The sequence below is a fragment of the Humulus lupulus genome, chromosome 5, assembly GCF_963169125.1.
Source record: "Humulus lupulus chromosome 5, drHumLupu1.1, whole genome shotgun sequence".
Classification (NCBI taxonomy): Eukaryota; Viridiplantae; Streptophyta; class Magnoliopsida; order Rosales; family Cannabaceae; genus Humulus; species Humulus lupulus.
Window position 1 is genome coordinate 167,223,321 of NC_084797.1, and position 21,348 is coordinate 167,244,668.

The 21,348-nt window shown below is 36.7% G+C and overlaps 1 protein-coding gene across 1 annotated transcript; it reads right to left on the reverse strand.

The window, feature by feature from the left end:
• Positions 1–14,465: 14,465 nt before the first annotated feature.
• Positions 14,466–21,109, reverse strand: LOC133779653 (protein FAR1-RELATED SEQUENCE 4-like). Its single transcript, XM_062219588.1, has 4 exons — positions 21,068–21,109; positions 20,739–20,968; positions 15,180–15,477; positions 14,466–15,056 (listed from the first exon to the last, which is right to left on the reverse strand). Exons 1-4 carry the CDS (start codon positions 21,107–21,109, stop codon positions 14,466–14,468), a joined length of 1,161 nt encoding a protein of 386 aa, XP_062075572.1.
• Positions 21,110–21,348: the final 239 nt, after the last annotated feature.

Sequence of the window (21,348 nt, forward strand, 5' to 3'; positions counted from 1 at the left end):
AGCTGAATCACGGTACCCGTTAATAGAAAAGCTTGCGTTCTGCCTCATTTTGGCTTTAAGGAAGCTCAGGCTATACTTCCAGTCCCATTCTATTCACATCTTAACCGACCAACGTTTAAGGCGGGTTTTGCAAAAACTTGAAACGTCGGGGCAACTATTAAAATGGGCCATCAAACTCAACCAATTTGAAATATTATACATGCCACGAACTGCAATCAAGAGCCAAGCCCTTGTTGATTTTGTTGCTGGGTGCACAGGTTTTCAGGACAAGCTAATAAGGGAGCCAGTGCAAGAATTATGGAAAATCTTTATTGATGGATCATCTAAAAAAATGGACCGGGAGCTGGGATAATCTTAATCTCACCTGAAGGACATTGGTTCCATACAACTCTCAAGTTCGGGTTTGAGGCGTCCAACAATGAAATGGAGTATGAGGCCTTATTGGCAGGGCTAAGGGTGGTGAAAGAGATAAAGGCAAAAGCCATCCAATGCTATAGTGATTCTCAGCTCGTAGTAAATCAGATGTTGAGAGAATACCAAGCTCGAGGGATCAAGATGGCGGCCTACCTGGCTAAGGTAAATGGTGAGTTGTCTGAGTTCGAGTTTAGCTCCATTGAGCAGGTACCCCGCGAGTAGAATTCCAACGCTGATGCTCAGGCTCGACTCGCTACCACCGAAGGGGTAGATACATTGAATGTAGTTCTGGTGGAGTTCTTGGAAAGCCCGAGTATAACAGCAGAAATAGTGGAGGCCGGAATGATTGACGTAAAAATGACCTGGATGACTCCTATAGTGGAGTACCTCATGACTAGAAGGCTACCTGATGATAGGAAGGGCGCGAGAAAGCTACTGTATCAAACTCCACGGTATGTTATTATTGAGGGAATCCTATATCGGTGAGGGCATTCGTTGCCCCTCCTATGATGTGTTCTGCCCAAGGCTTTTGCGAAGATCATGGTGGGGGGAAAAACCTAGCTCTAACGGTACTGAGACAGGGCTATTTTTGGCCCACTTTAACAAAGGACTCGATCTCGTATGTGCAAAAGTGTGACAAATGCCAGCATTTTGCCATAGTTTTCCGAGGTGCTCCACTCAAGCTAACCATGATCTCATCCCCTTGGACATTTGTAGCATGGGGAATTGACTTAATAGGTGCCCTGCCAATGGGAAAAGGAGGGGTTCGTTATGCAGTGGTTGCAATCGATTATTTCACGAAGTTGGTAGAGGCTGAACCTTTGGCAACCATCACCTCAAAGAGAGTCCTGGACTTTGTTGTGAAGAATATCATATGTCAATTTGGACTCCCTAAAAGATCGTGTCAAACAACAGAACTCAGTTCGGTAGTGATCTCTTCACAAACTATTGTGAAAAATATGGCATAACAAAGAGTTTCTCGTCGGTAGCATACCCACAAGCCAATGGGCAGGTCGAGGCAGTAAATAAGACCCTGAAGGCAAGCTTGAAGAAGATACTGGATGAGGCCAAGGGATTGTGGCTTGAGTAGCTTCCAAAAGTAATATGGGCCTATCCGACCTCACATAGAACTTCTATAGGACATACCCCTTTTTCCCTAACCTTTGGAAGCGAAGATATGCTCCTAATTGAGGCAATGGTAACAACCCAAGGACAAAAGACATTTGAACAAGATCATAACAACGAGCTACTTAGTGCATCCCTTGATCTGATCGAAGAAAAACAAGAGGCATTGCTATTACAACTCGCCCATTATCAACAGAAGATCACTCGATTTTTCAATTCAAATGTTAAGGGACGCAGACTCAGATTAGGCGATCTGGTTCTCCGAAGGTCCTTTTTGTAAATAAAGATCCCAAAGACGAGGTTTTAGGGCCGAATTGAGAAGGAACATATCACAACGTAGAAGTCCTAAGCGAAGGAACTTTCAAGCTAGCTCGGCTAAGTGGGGAAATAGTACCACAGACCTGGAATGCCCTAAAAGCCATTTATGTAAGGCTTATTTCTCTTTAATGTTTTTTAGAGTTACCATTTATGTAAGGCTTATTTCTAAAAGCCATTTCACTTTAATAACAGTTGGATTATTAAATAGCAAATTTTATTGTTTTGTTATCACGAGCTCACTTTGTAAAAGCAACAAGAACACTTATACGTTCTGGTTGCTTGGGGGGGGGGGGGGCACATTACCGAGGAGAATTGGAAAAAGAGTTCAACTTATTCGGATAAGGATTACAAACTTAGATTTTGGAGAAATTGATTATTCAACGGAATTTAAAGCTCGAATGTTCAATAAACCTAATGTAAATTAAGTTTGAGAAATCTCCAAAACCCTGGATATAACCAGGTCCAGGGCCTGATTCCTAACAGGTACAATGCTATTAAGCTTTTTAAAAAAAACCCTGGACATAACCAGGTCTGAGGCCTGATTCTTAACAGGTATGACACAAAAAGTGAGAAAAATCTTGGATACAACTAAGATATCGATAAAATCTATCTCGATCTAAAAGTCAACCCCTATGATTTCGAATGTACAAGAATCTAAGGATTCATAAACATGTGAAAACAATGAACTAAGGGAAATAAAAATATGTCAATAGTTAGATGAGTATTCAAAAAGATATTGTCTTCTCGAGGAGGAAAAACCTCGACCTAAGCCCGGAGGCAATTATTTTGGTCCTAAGGGATAGTAACAAAAGCTTTAAAAAATAATAATATAAAGGGTGAAAAATAAAAATCATTGAGCTCCATCAGCTCGCTCCAGAGAAATCACCTCCTCGCCATCCCCCTCAGCAACTCCAGAAGCTTCGCTAGTCTCCGATGGTTTCTGTGAGAACCGAATCTTGAACCGAGCAATATATGGGTCCCACAGCTCGACTTGCATGAAAGAGAAGTGCTTGTCTTGGTTGAAGGCCCAACAATGGTAAAGCATCTCCTCCATTTGAGTCGATGACTCTGTGACTTCCTTCTTGGCCTTAGTCTTGACCTTGATCAGCTTCTTCTTGAGTTCTTCATTTTTGGCCTGAAGCTGATCCGCGCAACGACTCACCTCCACGACTTGATCCTGGGAGGCAGACACGACAGCCTTTGTAGACCACTCGCCCTCATGAGAAGAAACCAGGGCGACTTTGGCAGCCTGTTCGCTCTCTTGGGTGGGGCCCAAGGTAGCTCAGAGCTCCTCGTCCTTGGCTTTAACTCGAGCTATTCCTCGAAATCGGGCCAGGAAAGACTACAGAAGAATGAAGCAAGTCAAGAATAGTTTATCAAAAAAAAAAAAAAAAACACTAAAGAAAAAGAAAAGGTTAGGAGAGTGAGAAGGACTCACAATGAAGTTCATCCCCATGGTAGATTCGAGGACGTCCTCAGGGTTGCGCTCCTCTATAGCCCTTATATCTCTGGCGTTGGCTTTGTAGGTATGGACAACAATGTGGCTTGCCGTCTCATAAACAATACCCAAAAAAGCCTTGGGAGTTTTGTCCAGATCGTGTGGCTTGACTAGGATATGAACAGTGGGAGCCTTGCCTTGGATCACTTGAGGATTTGAGGGAGGTACAAGTCGAGGAGGAGGAGGAGCTTGTTGAACCACAATTGTTGTTACTGGAGCTGTGGGAAGTTCCTTTTGTGGCTACTCCTGGGTGGAGCTGACACCCTTGTCTTTAGCCAGAGACTTGGTGGTACTCCCCATCTTCGGAGCTATTTTCTTTGTCACCCTGGGTCTCTTCCCCACGGGACTAGTTCCGATCCCACCAGCCTTAAAAGCACCCCTCAAACCTGGGGCTTCTGGGAGCTCCATATCTTCACTTGAAAAAGGGTGAACAGAGGATTCAATTTAAAGAAGTAATTATTCAAGGTATTATAAACACAAGAGAAAGACACAGAACCCTACCCCCCGTGCTAGGGAAGGAATCTACTATAGGCATAACCTCTAAGTCTTGAATTAACGGAGGTGAAGCAGAATCTAAAATCATGACCTCTTAGGTCCTAAGGGGTTCAGGTCCTTCCTCAAGGTTGGACTCATCTACGTACTGCCTAAAACCAGGGGCATATACACCATGACACAAGGAAGGCCAAGTCCTACAGTTTGTCCCATACTCCTAAAAGATGGTGGACCTAAAATGGAGAGTGTTGTCAACTATGATGGTACCTTTGGGGTAGCTGTGGTCATAGCATGCCACTAAATGGTCCATGCACTGGAGGAGGGTTGTGTTTAGGTCTGGGTCAGTGGGGTGACGACTAATGAGCTGGTTAGGGTTGAATCGAATTAGCCTATAACTGGCAGCAACCCGATCTAACTCTTTGTAAGGGTATGGGTTACCTTGGCCGGAGAGGTCGGCTGCTGGCCTGGATGCAGCTCGCTCTAGATAAGGCTCCTGATTATTTTTAGGAGCTCGCTTTTTACGCACCAGCGGTGCCACGTCTTCTTCCTCCTTGACATCATCATTGGATGGCAAGGCCTCTTGAGGAGAAGGGAGCTCGAGGATTACAGGAAGAGGAGCTCGGGTCCTCAGAGCTAGCGTCTTCCCCTTGTTGATAAGTTTGCAGGCCACCATGGTGGCATCATTCACAATCTGTCGATAGTCTTTCTCCCTTGGAGGAAGACTAGACAAGGTATCGTATTGACACCAAGGGTCACAAATCGCTCTGTCCTCGCGAATATAGCTGCACAAAGAGCGAACTCAGTCAGAATCGTTAAACAAAGAAAATTGTATGCATAGGTGATAAAAAGTTCGCGTGTTGAATTCTTAAAGATAGAAGACTTACGAGGATGATTGAAGTTTTGATTGTCGCAGTTCTTGAACCCATTTAACATAAAGAGCAAGTATTTATAGACATTTGGGTGGCTAGGGATTTTGATGACGGAGGTTGAGTTGGGAAAATGAGTGAGGTAGTAGAAACTGTCACCTCACCCCTTCTGTTCAGGACTGGCCTTGAGGAAAAATAAGTATATGATGTCTGCTGGAGTGGGGACCTCCCCCTCGTGCCTCTGAAACAAATACTTTAACCTCTCCAAAATCCTTTATGAGTTTGGGAGGAGATAGAATGGATCCAGTTTGACGTAGTTTAGAAAGTCTACAAAATACTGGTCCAATGGGAGGAAGGCACCAGCCTTTAGGTGCTCATCACTCCAATCCCCATAGTCATCTTGTAAAGGGTAGCAACTTTGCTCTTCCTCCAGCGCAGGTCGGGCAATAAGGCCATCAACTCCCATCTCAATCCTATGAATCAGTAGGATCCTGTTAACTTTCCCCTAAGTCGTGATCCAAGAGACTATATGTTTAACCTTGAAAAATGCGTTGGGGTCGACCACGATTTCCCTCTCAACCACAGGGCTAAAATAGGGGATGGGAGAGTCGGGGGTGACCTATTTTCCCTTATCTTTACTCTAGGTAGAGCAGCTCGCGGTGTTCTTATTTGAGGGGGCCATAATTTAGATTGCCTGACGACAAAGTAGCCTATTCGTTGCGACCTAAGATGATTTCTAGCTATGGTTGTGGAGGTACGGAAATCTGAGGGTTTAAGCAGTTTACTTTTGAAATTTGGAAATTCATACAAGCTAAGTTGTGTCCTAGCCTCAACGTGTGGTTCCATGCATGTTCTTAGGCCACGTGCTTCGATTTCTTAAAATTCTCTGATACTTCGAGATTCGTGTGTCAGATCAGTCAGACCCACTACTTTTCTATTGAAAGCTGTTTAATGCAAAACCGCCTAAGGAATTGTAACCTTTAAGCTACCTAGAACTAAACCTAAAACCCCTTCAACTTCTACACCCCAAATAGGTATTCAAACCAATTTACCATTAGAATTTCCTTTGAAAAACCCAGGAAATTCGCCCAGTTTTATGAAAACCTTGTTTCTAAATAAGCCTAGCTAATATCGTTCATTTAGCCTAAATCGAATCCTATCACCTATTTACAAATAGACGTAACCTAAACGATATTGAGCAAATGATGTTTTCACAGTAAAAAAAACTCACTGGAACGCAAAGAGTTGAAATATTCAAACTAGATGAGGAAATACTTATAGTTGATATGATCGATTAAGAGAAATTTTGAAACGTCCACAGGAGATTCCCTGAAAGCTTTTGTGAATCTGAAAGGCGATGGAGGGTTTTTGAGAGAAGTTGGAGAAGAAAAAGGGAAACTTTGTTTTTGAATTTGATTTTTTTTTAATGCAAATGTGATGAGGTTTCAGGTCTGATCACCATATTTATATGTAAACTATGAGAATTAATTCGACCCATCCGATTAGGTTAGCTCGAGATCCAAGGGCCAAGATTATATGAACCATACAATGACAAAAAGTTGATAGGAAATTTATCACATTCCTCAAAACCTGAGTGGACGCCAACTACAGGAAACCACGTGTCCTGTACTCGAGTAGTGGACAGACAAGATTTTACATGGAAGGAGCCTAAAAGCCCCTACTGTGCATGTCAGAAAGTGATGACATCAAGCATGAGCAGGAGATTGGGGGGAAAATGTTGTACCCTAAAATTAGGACGAGTTCAATTATTAAGCTTAGGTACAACTGGCAGATGAATATGAGGAAAAATATCCAAGTAGGATATCTGGTTAACATTGATGTGAGCGTCTCGATGATCAATCCAGTTTGTACATGATATACATGTCATTATCAGACTGCCTCTCGGGATAACAATTGTGTTCCAGACTTATAATGGCTAGATCCAACTTGGGATGGTCTAATCATACAATGAACTAGGGTTTAGATAGCTTTTGAACATGAGCTCGGGTAAATTATTCAACTCGTGGAAACCTGGACAGAACACATACTGAAGGATCCCAAAAGATTCGGAGACTCCTTATACCATCATTAATGCCCAGGCTGTATTGAATATCTATCATTCATTATCCGAGACAGCAGGAGTATATTCTAACCTGTTACTAATTCACATCCCAATGTAAATGGGAATAATCTGTATTAAATGTATACCTTATTTATTCACGCGGTTACCCAAACCTGTCTAGGAAATTTCCCTATAAATATCAGGAATAATGGGCAGGGCAGGGGATGACCATTTTTGTATTACTAGAACTCTGTAGAAATTGAGAGAGAAAATCAATAACATTGTGGACCACGTAAAAGTTGTGTGTGTTCGAGATAGTTTTTATTATTTCATATGGTTTATAATTTGGAACTAATCTACCTATCTGATTTCTTAATCTACTGTTGGCGAAAAACCGCGTCATCAAGGATTTTATGAATGTTAGTATTAATTGAATAAATATGCAATAAAACAATCGAACAATGCAATTGAATAAACAAAATGATTTCTACTTCTTTTATTGATAATAATTACCTGTTACATAAGAAATATGGCTTTATTAAAGGCATAAAACCTAACAATAATTGTTTGTATTGATTGATTGTGATTGTGATCGCTCGGTCGTGAGGCCGTTATCGGAATTACATGCCTAATGTAGACCGTAGTGGCAGGGCCATTACAGGAGTGTGATATCTGCCATAGTGGCGGGGCCATTGTGGGGGTGCAATATGCATCTACTCGGCATGAGTTGTATACTGATTGGAAAATCTGTGTGAAGTTGTTGTGGTTATAACATATGAAGTACATGTTAATGTCTAGCTGGATATCTACTTTATCTATTTGGGTTTTCTTGTTGAGCCTTGGCTCACGGGTGCTTCCTGGTATAGGTAAAGGCAAAAGAAAGTTGGACCAGCCATGAGTTGGAGAGCTTCGGGGGCAACGTGAACATATGTGTTCTTCTCGACTGCCACGGTCAAGACTTCTTTTGGGAATCTAGGGCTTTGGTTGATTTTGCTGCTTTGGTCGGCCATTTTAGTTCTAAGTTTTGTTTTATGTAAATGTATTAATGTTAAGGCTAGCTATCTTAGTTAAGTACTTCTGTTTATGATTATGTATGACATTTATAATTAATGAAAGTTAACATATTTTCATAAAGAAAAAATCCATAACTAATTCCAATTCCAAAAATATATATAATTAGACCACCTTTTAAAAAAAATCAGTGAAAAAAATATATAAATTAAGAATTTGACCATTTTAAAATAATCATAAATAATTATTCAAAAAAACAAAATAGGGAGGGGGCTTTCTACTTTGGTTATTATGTAAATATCGAAGTAGAAAGTGAGGATTCTACTTTGGTTTTTACATAATAACCGAAGTAGAAAGATTAAAAAAGGAACCGTGCGGAGGTGTACACAACTTTCTACTTTGGTTATTATGTAAAAACTGAAGTAGAATCCCCACTTTCTACTTCGGTTTTTACATAATAACCGAAGTAGAAAGCCTATATTACAATTTGGTTTATATTTACTTTAATACTTCGCCCTAAGCTACTGCGGTTGCGAATTTAAGCGAAAATCGAAGTGAATCCAGCATAAAATCCAAAGTAAAAGCCCTTTTTTATTTCTTGTGGTGAGTATTATTCTTTTGGCCAAATTTTTTAATACCTAATCCTTTAATGAACTTTAATTACATGTTTAAGTCCAAATGACTCTCTTAACGAGTTAAGCACTATTTTTAAACACACAGAGTAACAATCTTGGATTAGTAGGGAGTTACAATATATATAACTAAAAGGGTACCAATTCACTATATTTTCTTTTGTATTACTAAACAGTAATGAGTATTTAAATGGGTACTACATGACCTTTAACCAAGATAGCTAAAACACAACAAACATAAACCACATACTTTTATGGTTAAGGATAATGATATAATCTTTTGAATTAATTCGACATAGAACTAATTCGAATTAGTTTTTAAACTTTTGCGTCATGATTGTTGTCACAACTCGATATCCTCCAACTCTTGGAAGAAAAATTCCATAGTATATAGTGAGTCCTGCATTTCACCAATGGTTTTGTAGTTCACTCATTTCTTTTCAATTTTTTCACGAACTAATTATGCATTTTTCATAACCTCATCGAACTTCTGAATCTCCTCTTGAATAATACGATCCATGTCCACTGGTTTTTTCTTTTCTGGTTCTTCGTACGTCAGTTTTGGAACAACCCCATGGGGATCGATGGTAGTTAACTTGATGCCTGGTGCCACTTCAGTCACTTTAAGGTTCCATGAAGCGGGTAAACGCATAAGGTAGGTGTTCCTACTACTATCACAAGTTGCTTTCACGCCTTCATCCTCCTTTGAGCCAAATTCAGAAGTGTTGACATCCACCCCCTCGTTTGAATATTTGTTGGAGCTTCCCATCACATTCTCTTCCGAGGGAAGTTGATATTTATTAGTCACACTAATTGTGGAAAGGGAAATGAGATTGGGTTGTTTGTGTGTGCAGTTAGTGGGGGTTTGCAAGTTATTTGGGCTTTATTTGGAGTAAATCTTCAAAGAAGAACTTTCTCAAGTAAAACGTATCTCATTCATGGAACAAACATGTGGGGCCACTGTTTAGTTTAATATTATTGCTACATGGAAAAAAAATTGTGCATAGGGACATAATTTTGCTTTAAATGGATGTGTCATGTATTGTCCAATATTATTATTTTGTTAACCATGAGTTTGGTGTACGTCCCATCATATTGATACTGAGAAGATACATGTAAGGTTAAATAGCTCATATCCTCAAAGTAGAATCATTTTGAATATATAATAGGTGAATTAGTATATTATAATTATGTGTTAGGTGAACAAAAGATTGCACTTTCGTATTTTTAGAGACTCACTTTAATTCAATTGAGGATATTCTATAATAACCAAGGTTATTATTTTCTTATCAGCTCCTTAAATATGATCTTAGGTTAGATTTAATTATGACTTGAGTTGTGGAATAAAGATTGCTTTAAGCTTAAATTATTTAAGTTATGATTTTATGACTTAGAAATAATTATAGTTTGAATAGTTATAATTATTTTAGCATATGATTAAATTAGTGTATAGTTTTATTAAGTATTTAAATGCACATGTTATTTGATGTATTAAGAAGTGAACATGTGGCATTAAACTAAGTCCAAGTATTAGAATTAAAATGAAAACCAAAATAGCTTAGTCTTAGGCTTAGCTCAAAAATAGGAAGGATTTGATTTTTTTTTTTTAATTTTAAAGATAGGCAAGATTAGATCAATTTGAATTAAGTGACTGTGTCAAGAAGAGTTAGATAAGTAAATGTAGTTTTCGTAACTTTAGGGTGTTGTAACTTCGGACCTAGTTTTGACCTATTTATATTACGATTTAGGAAAAATATTATTTCTAAAAAGTTGTAGATAATTTAATTAGATATCCAACAGTATAAAAAGGGCTTAAATCGTACTTCTACATCCCTAGTTAAGTTAATTTTACTACAGAAGGGTCCAGAGTTACGCGATATAGGATAATAGTTTGGACTTTGACTAAAGTTTGAACCAAATGGAGACTATGTGGCGTACTTGGAGATAATGTAGCAACAAGAAGGGAGTAAGACTAGGCTGGCCAAAACCATATAGTGGATGGAAGGTGTGATTTCAAAAATTTAAGTTGAATAGTGTGGAGAAAATCAAGGAAGGGAGTTGGGGTTTGAACCCTATAAATAGAGACTTACCCTTCACCATTTTTTTCACACTCAGAAGCTCTCAAAAACCTCTCATATCAAAATCCATAGTCCCAAAGCTCTCTCCATTTTTCCATAAACACTCTACATAGCCATAGCCTAAACACTAGTCCTTATAGTACTCCGGATCTTTTTCTTCTATTTTCATTATTTTTCCTTAAACACTATTGCCTTTCTAAACCTATTATAACCGAAATATTGAACCCCATCAAGCCAATATATAACCAAAATCTACCCAAAATATCCAAACTCTTGGTGTTGTTGTTGGAAATAGACATTAGAGAGAAGACTCGGGATTTCATCATTTTGGTTCTAGGTTGAAGGTATGACTTTATGAGGTTTAGAAATTTTTCGAAAGTATAGTTTTATTATAAAGCTCTAATATAAATATCTTATGTTGTATTTAAGGTTGATTGGACGTTTTTATAGCAAGCATTCTCTTATCTTTCTTTTTCTCTCCACACTCAAGGTAAGGAAAATAAGTTAGATTGTATGTGTTATGATATATTTATATGCTATGTTATGTTTATGTATATATGTATGTATATGTTTTATGTTGTAGTCACTTGGGAAATATAGTTGCTTAGATAGCATATAAATTCCAAGATTTTTTTCATTATCGTATATTAGAGTTATGATTAAACCTACCTTGATTAGTAGACAGAGGACCTAGATGGTTTATCATCTAATATGTTTTGATCTAAACTACCTCGATTAGTAAACAGAGGACCTAGATGGTTTTATCACATACTACGGTAATGAGTTAATAGCCATTAATATTGTAGTCCTATGTTTTATGATTTACGTTTTGACGTCATACAATTTTATGATTTATGTTTTTTAGTCTTATGTTTTATGATATGTTTTAGTAGATTTTCCTTAATGGGCATTAGGTTCATTCCTTTTTATTTTAGATGGTGTAGGAAAATAAGCTTGGAAGGCGAGACATAATCATGGAAACTTTGGCATGTGTATTGGGAGAGGACTGAATGAATGGACTAATGGGAAAGATCGAGGATGACGTTTTGTTTCAAGTCTTTTTAATTATGTATTTATGTTTTATTTCCACATTTAGTATTTGAACAATTAATTAATGGTTTTGTTTTCTTTATGTAATAACAATGGGATCCTGTATTTTGGATTTTTATAATAAAGTTCTATTATTTTATGTATGTATTCCAAAATTGTAGTTATGCATAGTAGTTTTAATGGTCCAAGGTCTTTAAGTTAGTCTGGTCATTACATATTCCCACCACCATGATCGTTGTACTTAATAAGTAGGATGAACAGTTGAACAAAATAATGGGTGAGGACTACAATTTTAACTTTGAATACAACAAATTCTAGCATGTCCTATTATAGAAATATTACTTTACTATACCCTATAGATACTACGAGCCCACATCATCTACACTTACCCTGCTTCTTGACTAACACCTATTACACAATAAATGATCACGTACTGCACTCTTCAAAATATCTAGTCTTCCATATTGATTTCTCAATTGAACATATTTATCTTGACCAATTGTTGCGGGCCTTGACAATGGATTTTGATTCATCACTTGACTCGCTTGCCGGAGTGGGAAGAGTTTACTCACTATAGAGTAACAAGCCTGCCCCCGGAGCCTATACAATACATCAATGATATGCATGAGAAATTGGAGCAAAGGGAAAGTGATTTTTTTTTATAAAGTTTGATAAATGTATGTTGGAACAAAGAACCATTTCTCTGAAAGATATGATTACACACATTAAGACGAAGCAGTATTGGAAGTTAAGGCGAAGAAATTAGAAGAACTTAGGTCGGGTGTTTTCATGGATGAGTGTCAACATATGTCCCAAGCAGTAGAGGATCTTAAGATGGAAGTGGTGAGTAGATATGAAGAGTATCTTCATCTGAAAGTAAATAATATAGTGGGCCGTGATGGGCCAATGGATCGACGAACTTGATCAAGATCATCTGTGTTGTGGGGCGTACATGTGCTTGTTCTATGTTCAACATGGAGGATGAGGCTGGTGCACTAGTTTTTTTATATTCAACTTCCAAGCAACAGTGAATGAGAAACCAATGTTTATAACTAAATTATGGGTTGTATAATATTTTAAATATTACGTGTAACCATTAAGTAGCGTATTACTATAGGGGTGTGTACAGATTTTCAATTAGCACTTTTGTTTGGAATACTGTTTATCGTTAATTATGTGGGACTAACCTTGTTTAGAATTTTAAATTATGTGTTCATGGGACTTTACTTTTCATAGATACATCTTTCATATCCATAAAGGAGTCTTTTTATGTTTTGTATTGGGTAAAGTTGAATCTGTTGTCAAAATATACTTAGATTAGCTTCATAGACATCATAGGCTCATTGCTAGTTTTAGGCAACTAAACATCTACCAAGACCCTACTATCCATAGGTTTGTAGAAGTTTTATAAGAAACTGAAAATTTATACACCTTAAAAGTGGGTGGTGCAATTTTAAATATTAATTGTAAATGAAGCTCTAGTTTCATGCTTGGGTACGCTGGAGTAAGTTAAGTCAATGGAACCATAATTAATTTTCCACGTGTCTGAGCATCGATTGAGTTTTTTTGTTTAAAAATATGGGCAACCAATGGGTAGTCGCATTAGGTTAATAATGTGCATGGAAAAATATACCATATTCCTATGTATATAGTATGTAATTAAAATTATTGACGTCAATCATTCATAAACTAGGATACTAAAGCAACTTTAATTTTCTCACATATATAACCATACTAGAACAAAATGCTTAGTTCAAGTGACTATTATCATCCAAACCAGGACCAAGATTAGAACTAGTGGGAATATTATTATACCACTGCTGGAATTTAAGATTTTTGTCTCCAACAAAGCTCGCTTGAGGTTGCATGAGGTCTAGCCATGGTTCTGCTTCAGCAGGTGGACTATTACATGGAGGTTGATAATCATTTTGTGTTGTGTGAGCTGTGGGACTAAATTTGCAAGTAGCACTATTATGTCATAACTAGTTGCAGTTGTGATACTTGTTTTTCATGGAACTCCTTTTCTCTGTGTCATTCTCTTTTGATTTTGATTTGTTTGGTTCCCTCCCCTTCGTTCCTACCATAGTTGGGTCTCAGAATACTCTATGGGAGGGCTGTGAGGGCCATCGGTAGGAGCTATATTTGAAATTTCACCTTTAGATTCGAGCTCGACCGACATTGACTTAAATTTATGTTCTATACGTGACATTTCATTCACTGCCTCTTCATAAGTTTCATTATGTTTTGTGGCATAGTATCCCATTGCATTGAATCTTGAAGTTAAAGATCCCCATCTTGTACAAACTAACACACTGGGTGGCATCCTAGAGTGGGGAAAACTATTTAAACTATTTAACCCTCATGTTTTTTGAATTCTTCTTTCACCAATACTTATGAAGAGATTGGGGAATGCATGGTATGTTGAGGTGCTTCATAACTGAAAATATATGGCGACATGGAATTCCATTTGACTCAAACAACACACATGTACAATTTAAGTGGCCATAGGCACTATGGTAGAGCACCCTAGTTTGTACAAGTCCCTTTGGGAAACATATCATTGAGTAAAGCCTAAAGTATGGAGACATCAGTCGAGTCCACTGAGTATGGCAGAGCACTCGTGATCTGTTCCTCGACCTTTTTGTTCCTGTTCCTCATAAAAATCGAAGCCACATTGTTCACAGTATTGTTGGAGGACATTCGATGGTAACAGTGGCATACTATGGTTGTTGATGAAGTCTTATATCTTTTCTATGTGATGAATACTCTGTATGGATTTTTCTACTTGGCTCATAAGGAAGTGAGACAAGTAGAAATTAATTGATTCTAATCTTTGAGTAGTTCTTAGCCCCTAAAGAAATTTCCTCGTAAGAAACATTCAACCCAACTCCTCCTATTATTGTAGGTTGTTGTTTCCCATCAACTATCCTCAAACTCAAATTCTGAAACCATGCTATTCCATGTATCCTCAATCTCTTCCTCGGTACAATATTGATAAAGTAGTTCATTAAACCTGGACTTGAAAATAGGATGAGGCGCATTAATAGTTACATTATTCTGGAGATGCCAAACACACAAGCAATGAACATAAGTTGGCATAGCTTTATGTATTGTGTTCGCCATAGCAAGATCACCATCTGTGAGAACTATAGTAGGTGGTTTGTTTTTCATGCAGTCTAGAAATTCCTCTAAAACCCAAATATATGTCTCTTCGGTATCTTCATAAAGCAATGCAAAAACTATTGTCCTGTAATGGTGATTCGACCCAACAAAGATGAGTAGGTGCTTTTTGTACGCATTCTTATTATATGTTGTGTCGAAAGCCATAATGTCTCCAAAACAAGCATAATAACGACGAGAAATTCCATAAGCCCAAAATAGGTATGACAACCTATTTTCTACATCGAATGTGTGTGTCTCAAAAAATTCAAGATGAGGGCGCCCCACACATTCCAAGTACCTCAATGCTCCTTTAGCGTCAATTTCTTCATCGTCTTCAATTTCTCTATGCTAACCAATCCAATTATAAAGATCCTTTTTCAGGAAGGGAGCATACTCATGTCCTCCTCTTTCTTGTGCTAGGTGATTTAATATGTGGTAGGTGCGCATACCTGATCATTGCATTGACATTACCTTGGCACCAATTAACTCTGGTACAACTCGATTAGATCGCATAAAAAGCAACTCCATCTTCGAAGCTAACTCATGATTATGTTTCAGATTGAAGTCTTTTGCCACCCAAGTGTTGTCCGTCCTATCCAAGTTCACGCGTATAAGTGCTAGGTACTCTATTCCTGTGATAAGTCTTGATTTTTTCTTACAGTTTAGAAGGTTTGTCCACTTGTTGCGTCGAAAATCTTGGCTTGAGCAAACCCATTTCTGTTGCTTCTCGTTGTTTTCATGGTCACGTTGAACATCTTCCTTGCCAACACTAAACCACATCCATTTCGAGTATTCAGAAAAAAAAAATCTTCCCATTTATCGAGACTTGGGAGGTGTTTGGCTATGATGTCTTGTTTTGACAAATCCCCTTGCTGCTTGTTGCATATTTTAAGTTGTGCAAGTGTTGAAGCCATGTCATTCTCCATATCTTATGTTTGTAATTGTCTACCTGATAATTGAAAAAAATAATTATAGAAAAAAATTATGTTGTATTAAGCAAGGAGAATTTTTAAGATTGGTAAATCTAATAATCATCAAGTTATAAATGAAAGTTTTTTTTTTATGAACAAATCTAAATTAAAAAAAAGATGTAAATGAACACACTAGGACATTGTAATAACCCTCGAAGCTGATGAAATTTTCATTGTCATTTTCGTATATTATTGTCAAAAGAACATTTTTTTATTATTTAAATTTTTTATATTTTATATACAAGTTTGACTATGGAAGGAGTTGACCTAGCATTTCCTAGGCCCAAAAAAAGCTTAAAACATGTGTACAATAATATATCACAATCAATATGATGGATGAGGTGTTTAAATATGTACCTATTATATTTATACAACTGTCATTATGTCTAGTACTCGAACATGCCTTTTACTTCACTTTGCTCTAAAACTATTGTAAAACAATATAAATATAGATCCTCTTAAGTTTTTTAAAATTGCAATTTCAGTTGTGATTTAGTTGATCTATCTATGTGAACTTCATTGTGAATCTTGCCACGTAAAAAAAACAAAGCTTTTGCAAAAAGACATTTCAATAACAAAGATCAAGCCAAGGACATGATACACACATCAAACTTTTAACAACAATGATCAAGAAGACCATATAACTAAAACATGACTTCAAAAGACCTTTAATAGGTACTTCCATTACCGAATACCATTGGTTAGGGTAATCTCAGTAAGTGCACATAGTTACAAGAATTAATAAAAAAGAGGACATGGACTTAAACATAATAAAAAAGAAAGATGGGAATCATAGTAGTCCCATGTACTAAGGCACTAACATATAACAAAAAGCACTACACTTAGAAACATCAGTCCAGCAAGATAATGTCTGTGGTATTTGTCTATTTGGTGAATGAGTAGCTTCAACACATAACTCACCACTAAGTGTCTCTTGACATTTCACCATGGAACCAACATGATCAATGATTTGGCGCTGCTGAAAAAGGCAAGACATATTGTCCATTGAATTCTTCCTTAAAGTGTTGCCTTTCTTAGTAGCAATATTTTTGAAAGTCGTTAGCTTCTTAATCTTCATGTCCCTTTTCAAGCAATTTTTACTCCTCCCTCTAAACTCGACCTTTGGTGTTTTCTTCCCACCTTGATTTGGAGAGATTGTATAACCCAGACTAAATGAGGAACGATTTTGGTGGGGAGTGATTTCACTAGTTTTGGGGGATAGAGGTGGAGTGGGAGTGGATTGAATAAGGGATGGAATGGGAAATTGTTTGGTTGGTGATTCAATCTCTATTTTCACTTTAACCTCCTTAGGGAATGAATTCACGCATAACTTCGAGGATGACATGGTTGGGTAATGCTAGGAACAAAGATAGTAGTATGTGGGGCAATGTTTTCACTTGAGTTGGTTCACTTAAGGGAGTATGATATATATATATACATAGTTAGCATAGTTAGCATTGTCAAAGGTCCATGGTGTTCACTACATTCCCGCCAAAATAATACCTATGGATGGTTGTGGTTTGTTGTGACCTGTTATGTTGAATTAATTGTTGTTTCAAATGGACAGCTTATGGAAAGTGGTTGATTTATTTAAGTAAATTTATTGAAAATATCTTGAAACTAATTTACATAAACTATATTGGTGCTAAAGTCAGTTTAAAAATGATCTACATTACATGACTTCAATGGTTAGATGATCTTGTGATTAAGTAAAGAGAAAATAAAAAAAAAACTTCTTCATAACAAACAGTCACATTAAATATTTATAATAGCCACATGACATCTTAGACTAGGAACAAGTAAACATTCACCATGGACAAGGGTTGGTCTTACACACAACAAGGAAATGAGTTTTGTCAACTCCTTAAAACAGACAAGTAACAATACAACTTTTGAAGCCAAAAGGAACATCCTACTAGCGTGGTCGTTCAATCCAAGGACAGGAAATCATATAAAACACATAGGCACTACTACAATGCACATAATATATAATTATAAATATGTAACTACTATGTGGGTAGCTTTTGACTTTGGATGTTAGTTGTGGACTTTGCGAGGTGTACGGTACAGAGCTCTTCCATCGTTCCAGCCATGGCTTGGAGGTGTTTTCTCCATTCACTTACCATTTCCACGGACTTCTTATGAAACACTCCTAAAGCCAATTCTATCATATGTATCTGTGACTATAGAGTAGATTTTTGAATGGTTGTAGCATTGTACATATTCTCGAACTCACTCTACTCGGTTGCCAACCTCACGTTCTCCATCAATATGTAGTTGATGTATTCCATTTGCTCAAGTCGTAATTCATCAAAGTATGGGCAGCCAAATACATTACCATCACTAGAAGGTGTATGATCCATGATAGATAGAAAACAAAAACAAAAGTGAAGAGAGAGAATAATTAAGATAAAGGTTGAACACAACACAAGCCCTACACATCTATTTTAATATAAGTTGTTGCCTAGGGAGTTCATGTATCCCATGTTAGAATATGGTAACTCGTGTATAAGTTATACTTTGTAATGATATCTGATTTATCAATAAGTGAGGCACCATATACTGCAAACGATCCAAACTAGGTGATAACAGCAGTGAAATTTTCTAGTTACTTGAATAGTTCACAGGTTTACATTTCTCGTAGTCTTAGCTACTTCCATAATGTATGACATCACTTGACAAAAAAATTCTAAATAATTCCGTTATGGGAGTGAGTCAATCGTTGACTGCAATTTGACTCTTAATATATAGAATTAAAGTAATCAGTACACCATTAATTTTTCAAAAATAAAAATAAATTATTGGGCTTATGGACCCCATATATATGAAATTGGGCGTTAAATGTATTTTCTTCAACCATTAAACTTAATTCAAAATAAGAGCACATGGAGGCAATCATAGTAGGGCCCACCTAGGTAGTGTACAGATGATGTTCTATTTGTTATATCTTTCTGCACTTTTACAAGTTATGTGTGGTATAAGAAGTGTAGTACAAGAAGTGTGGTACTACACATGGGCCCAAGTTATGGTGCCTAGATATAATTGAGATGTCTCATCAAGTTCACTATTTGAAGATATAAAGCATGTATTTTTTTTATAACTAATATAGAGCAGGTAGTTGGAATAGAAAACATACTGAACCTTTCTCACTTGATAAAAGAATTTAATTTGTAATCCAAATACAATGTATCAATATATATTTTTATTTTTTTGGTTGCAGGACTTGAATCAAATTTCAATATATTGATATTTTTCTTGGTTGCTGGACTTGGTTATGGATTCTAGCTCTTCTCTCAATTCGTCAAATTTGAATGGTTATCCCGACTGCAAGCAGATCTCCCCGACGGCGAATAATTGTTCCAACAGAGAATCACAATCCTCCCTCCCAAACATATGGAATACATTAACAATCTAAAGAGAACATTACATGAGAAGGAGTACGAGATTTTCTCTATTAGTCGGGATAAACGTATATTGGAGGAGCATAACAAGAATATGAAAGACATCATATTGGAGTTGGAGGCAGAGCTTAGAGAGAAGACGAAACATTTAGAAGAATTGATATATGATGCTTCGTACTCATACGAGGAGTAGAGCACAGTATGAATGACTTTCCGAAGTGGTAGACCATCTCAAGAAGGAGGCCATTACTCGGTACAAAGAATACCTAGATCAAAGAATGAATAACATGGTTAGCCATAAGATGTCCATGCATGGTTGAAGCGGATAACCACCTGTACTAAGAATCTTGAAAAAGGTTGTTTATTTCAATATTTTATTTAGTTAGATATACTTGGTAATCATATTTTTCTATCTGAAATCCTTCTGTAACCAAAGTTTTGGTTTGTAAATTATAAATTTCTGTTAAACTTGTTGTGTTACAATATTTGTTGAATATAGACCACCATTCCATAGGAGTAAAGTCACACCTCTAATTTTTAATTAGGAAGAGAAGAAGTCATTCGCTTAAAAGTATTGATGAGGCATTTTTCTATTATTATGATAGTCAAATGAGAGTTGTTCGATTATAGTGAGGGTGAGACCATGCTTTCTACTTTTCCAATTTGTACCACATATTAACAGAGTAGTTTTGCTACTTCATGAGTAGGTGGACATAATACAATATATTGATGGATTTTACTCAATGTCAGGAATTTATTCAAATTCATATAAGTATTCATGATGGTCTAGGTCTTATTTTGTGGGATACACTGTCGAATAAGTAATTATTAGTGCATGTCTTTGATTTATACTTCCTTTTCCCAATGCCCAGAAAAAAAATTAATTGAAGGAGATATCCTTCCTATAACACGTTTTCCATTTAAAAGTAAATTCACAAAATTGAACATATGCTATCAAAATATGGATATCCATATCCCTAACCATGGAGTGTAGTCATTTTGTTGCCATAAATTTGGTAAAATCTATTTTTTGGTGAGTCTTCACCATTGTCTTCTTTAAAAATGATTTTATTATCAATTAAGTTGTATATATATATATATGTACAGTGATTGTTTAATAAAAGTGGATTAACAACCAACAAATTAGATTGAAAGGTAAATGGTTATGTTAGATCTCTTTAGTGGATACTTGTCTTTATGTTCAATGTTTGTTTATGAAGCATTTTAAGTTGGTAATTTATAACGTACGACTTAATTCCCTAACATTAAGGGTTATTAGAATGGCCAAAAAAATCCCCACCCATTACAATCATCATAGACTATACCAATAAAAAATAGTGCGACTCTCTTTTGTTATTCTTTATCTGGGTTTAATGAAATAGAAAAATAATGGGCCTCCAAGATGAGTAAAAGGAAAATACAAGTCCAACCCAAGGGTTAAAGTTTGTTAGTTATTCATATTGGACGTTGGGTGAGCTGGGGTCTTTAATTGTGCCATCCTACATATTCTTATTTTGGGCTGCAGATTTTTCAACTTCCACATAAAAAATTAATAGGATGATGTCCTCCTTGGATATTGGTAAATGATACTAGTAGGCCTATTGCAAAAGGGAGCCTAATCATTGGTTATTTAAATCGTTTCTTCGTCTTCCTCTTACCAAGATTTGACCAGTGTTTTTTTGTAGCTTTTTTTGTTGACAACATGGGAGGTACAGCTGAATGTTTTGGGGTTAACAAGAGGCTTCTTTAAAGTTGGGGATTGATCAACGTTAGCTAAACAACCTTTATAATAAGCAGATGCCATACCATTCACTTCCACCCTGAGCTTATTGGAATCGCATATTAAAATATCAATTGCAATTTCTAGTCTATCAGCATCCTCCACCCTCTGCAAAATTAAACCAAGGCACTCAAAAACTGAAACTGCTATTTGAATCTTACTTCATATGACGTTTACTTAATATCAATTAAATGGGAAGAAACTTACATAGGAATTCGGGGGTGACTCTTCCTCTACAATCCACTCCATGAACTTCATAACAAACATACTGATAGAGTAGTTTATATAGTGTTTTAAAGGGTTATTTTATTTAATTTTTGAGGTTTATTCAATAAATTTTTCTGTAGTATGACGTTTAGTTGCCCGTGTTTGATAATATTTCACGTAATTGATAAATGGCTGCATTTGCTGTCAAAAAGATGGATTTTGGTGAAAAAAGACATTTGAACCACAACGCTTGGAGTTAGAGCCGTGACGCTACGATTAGA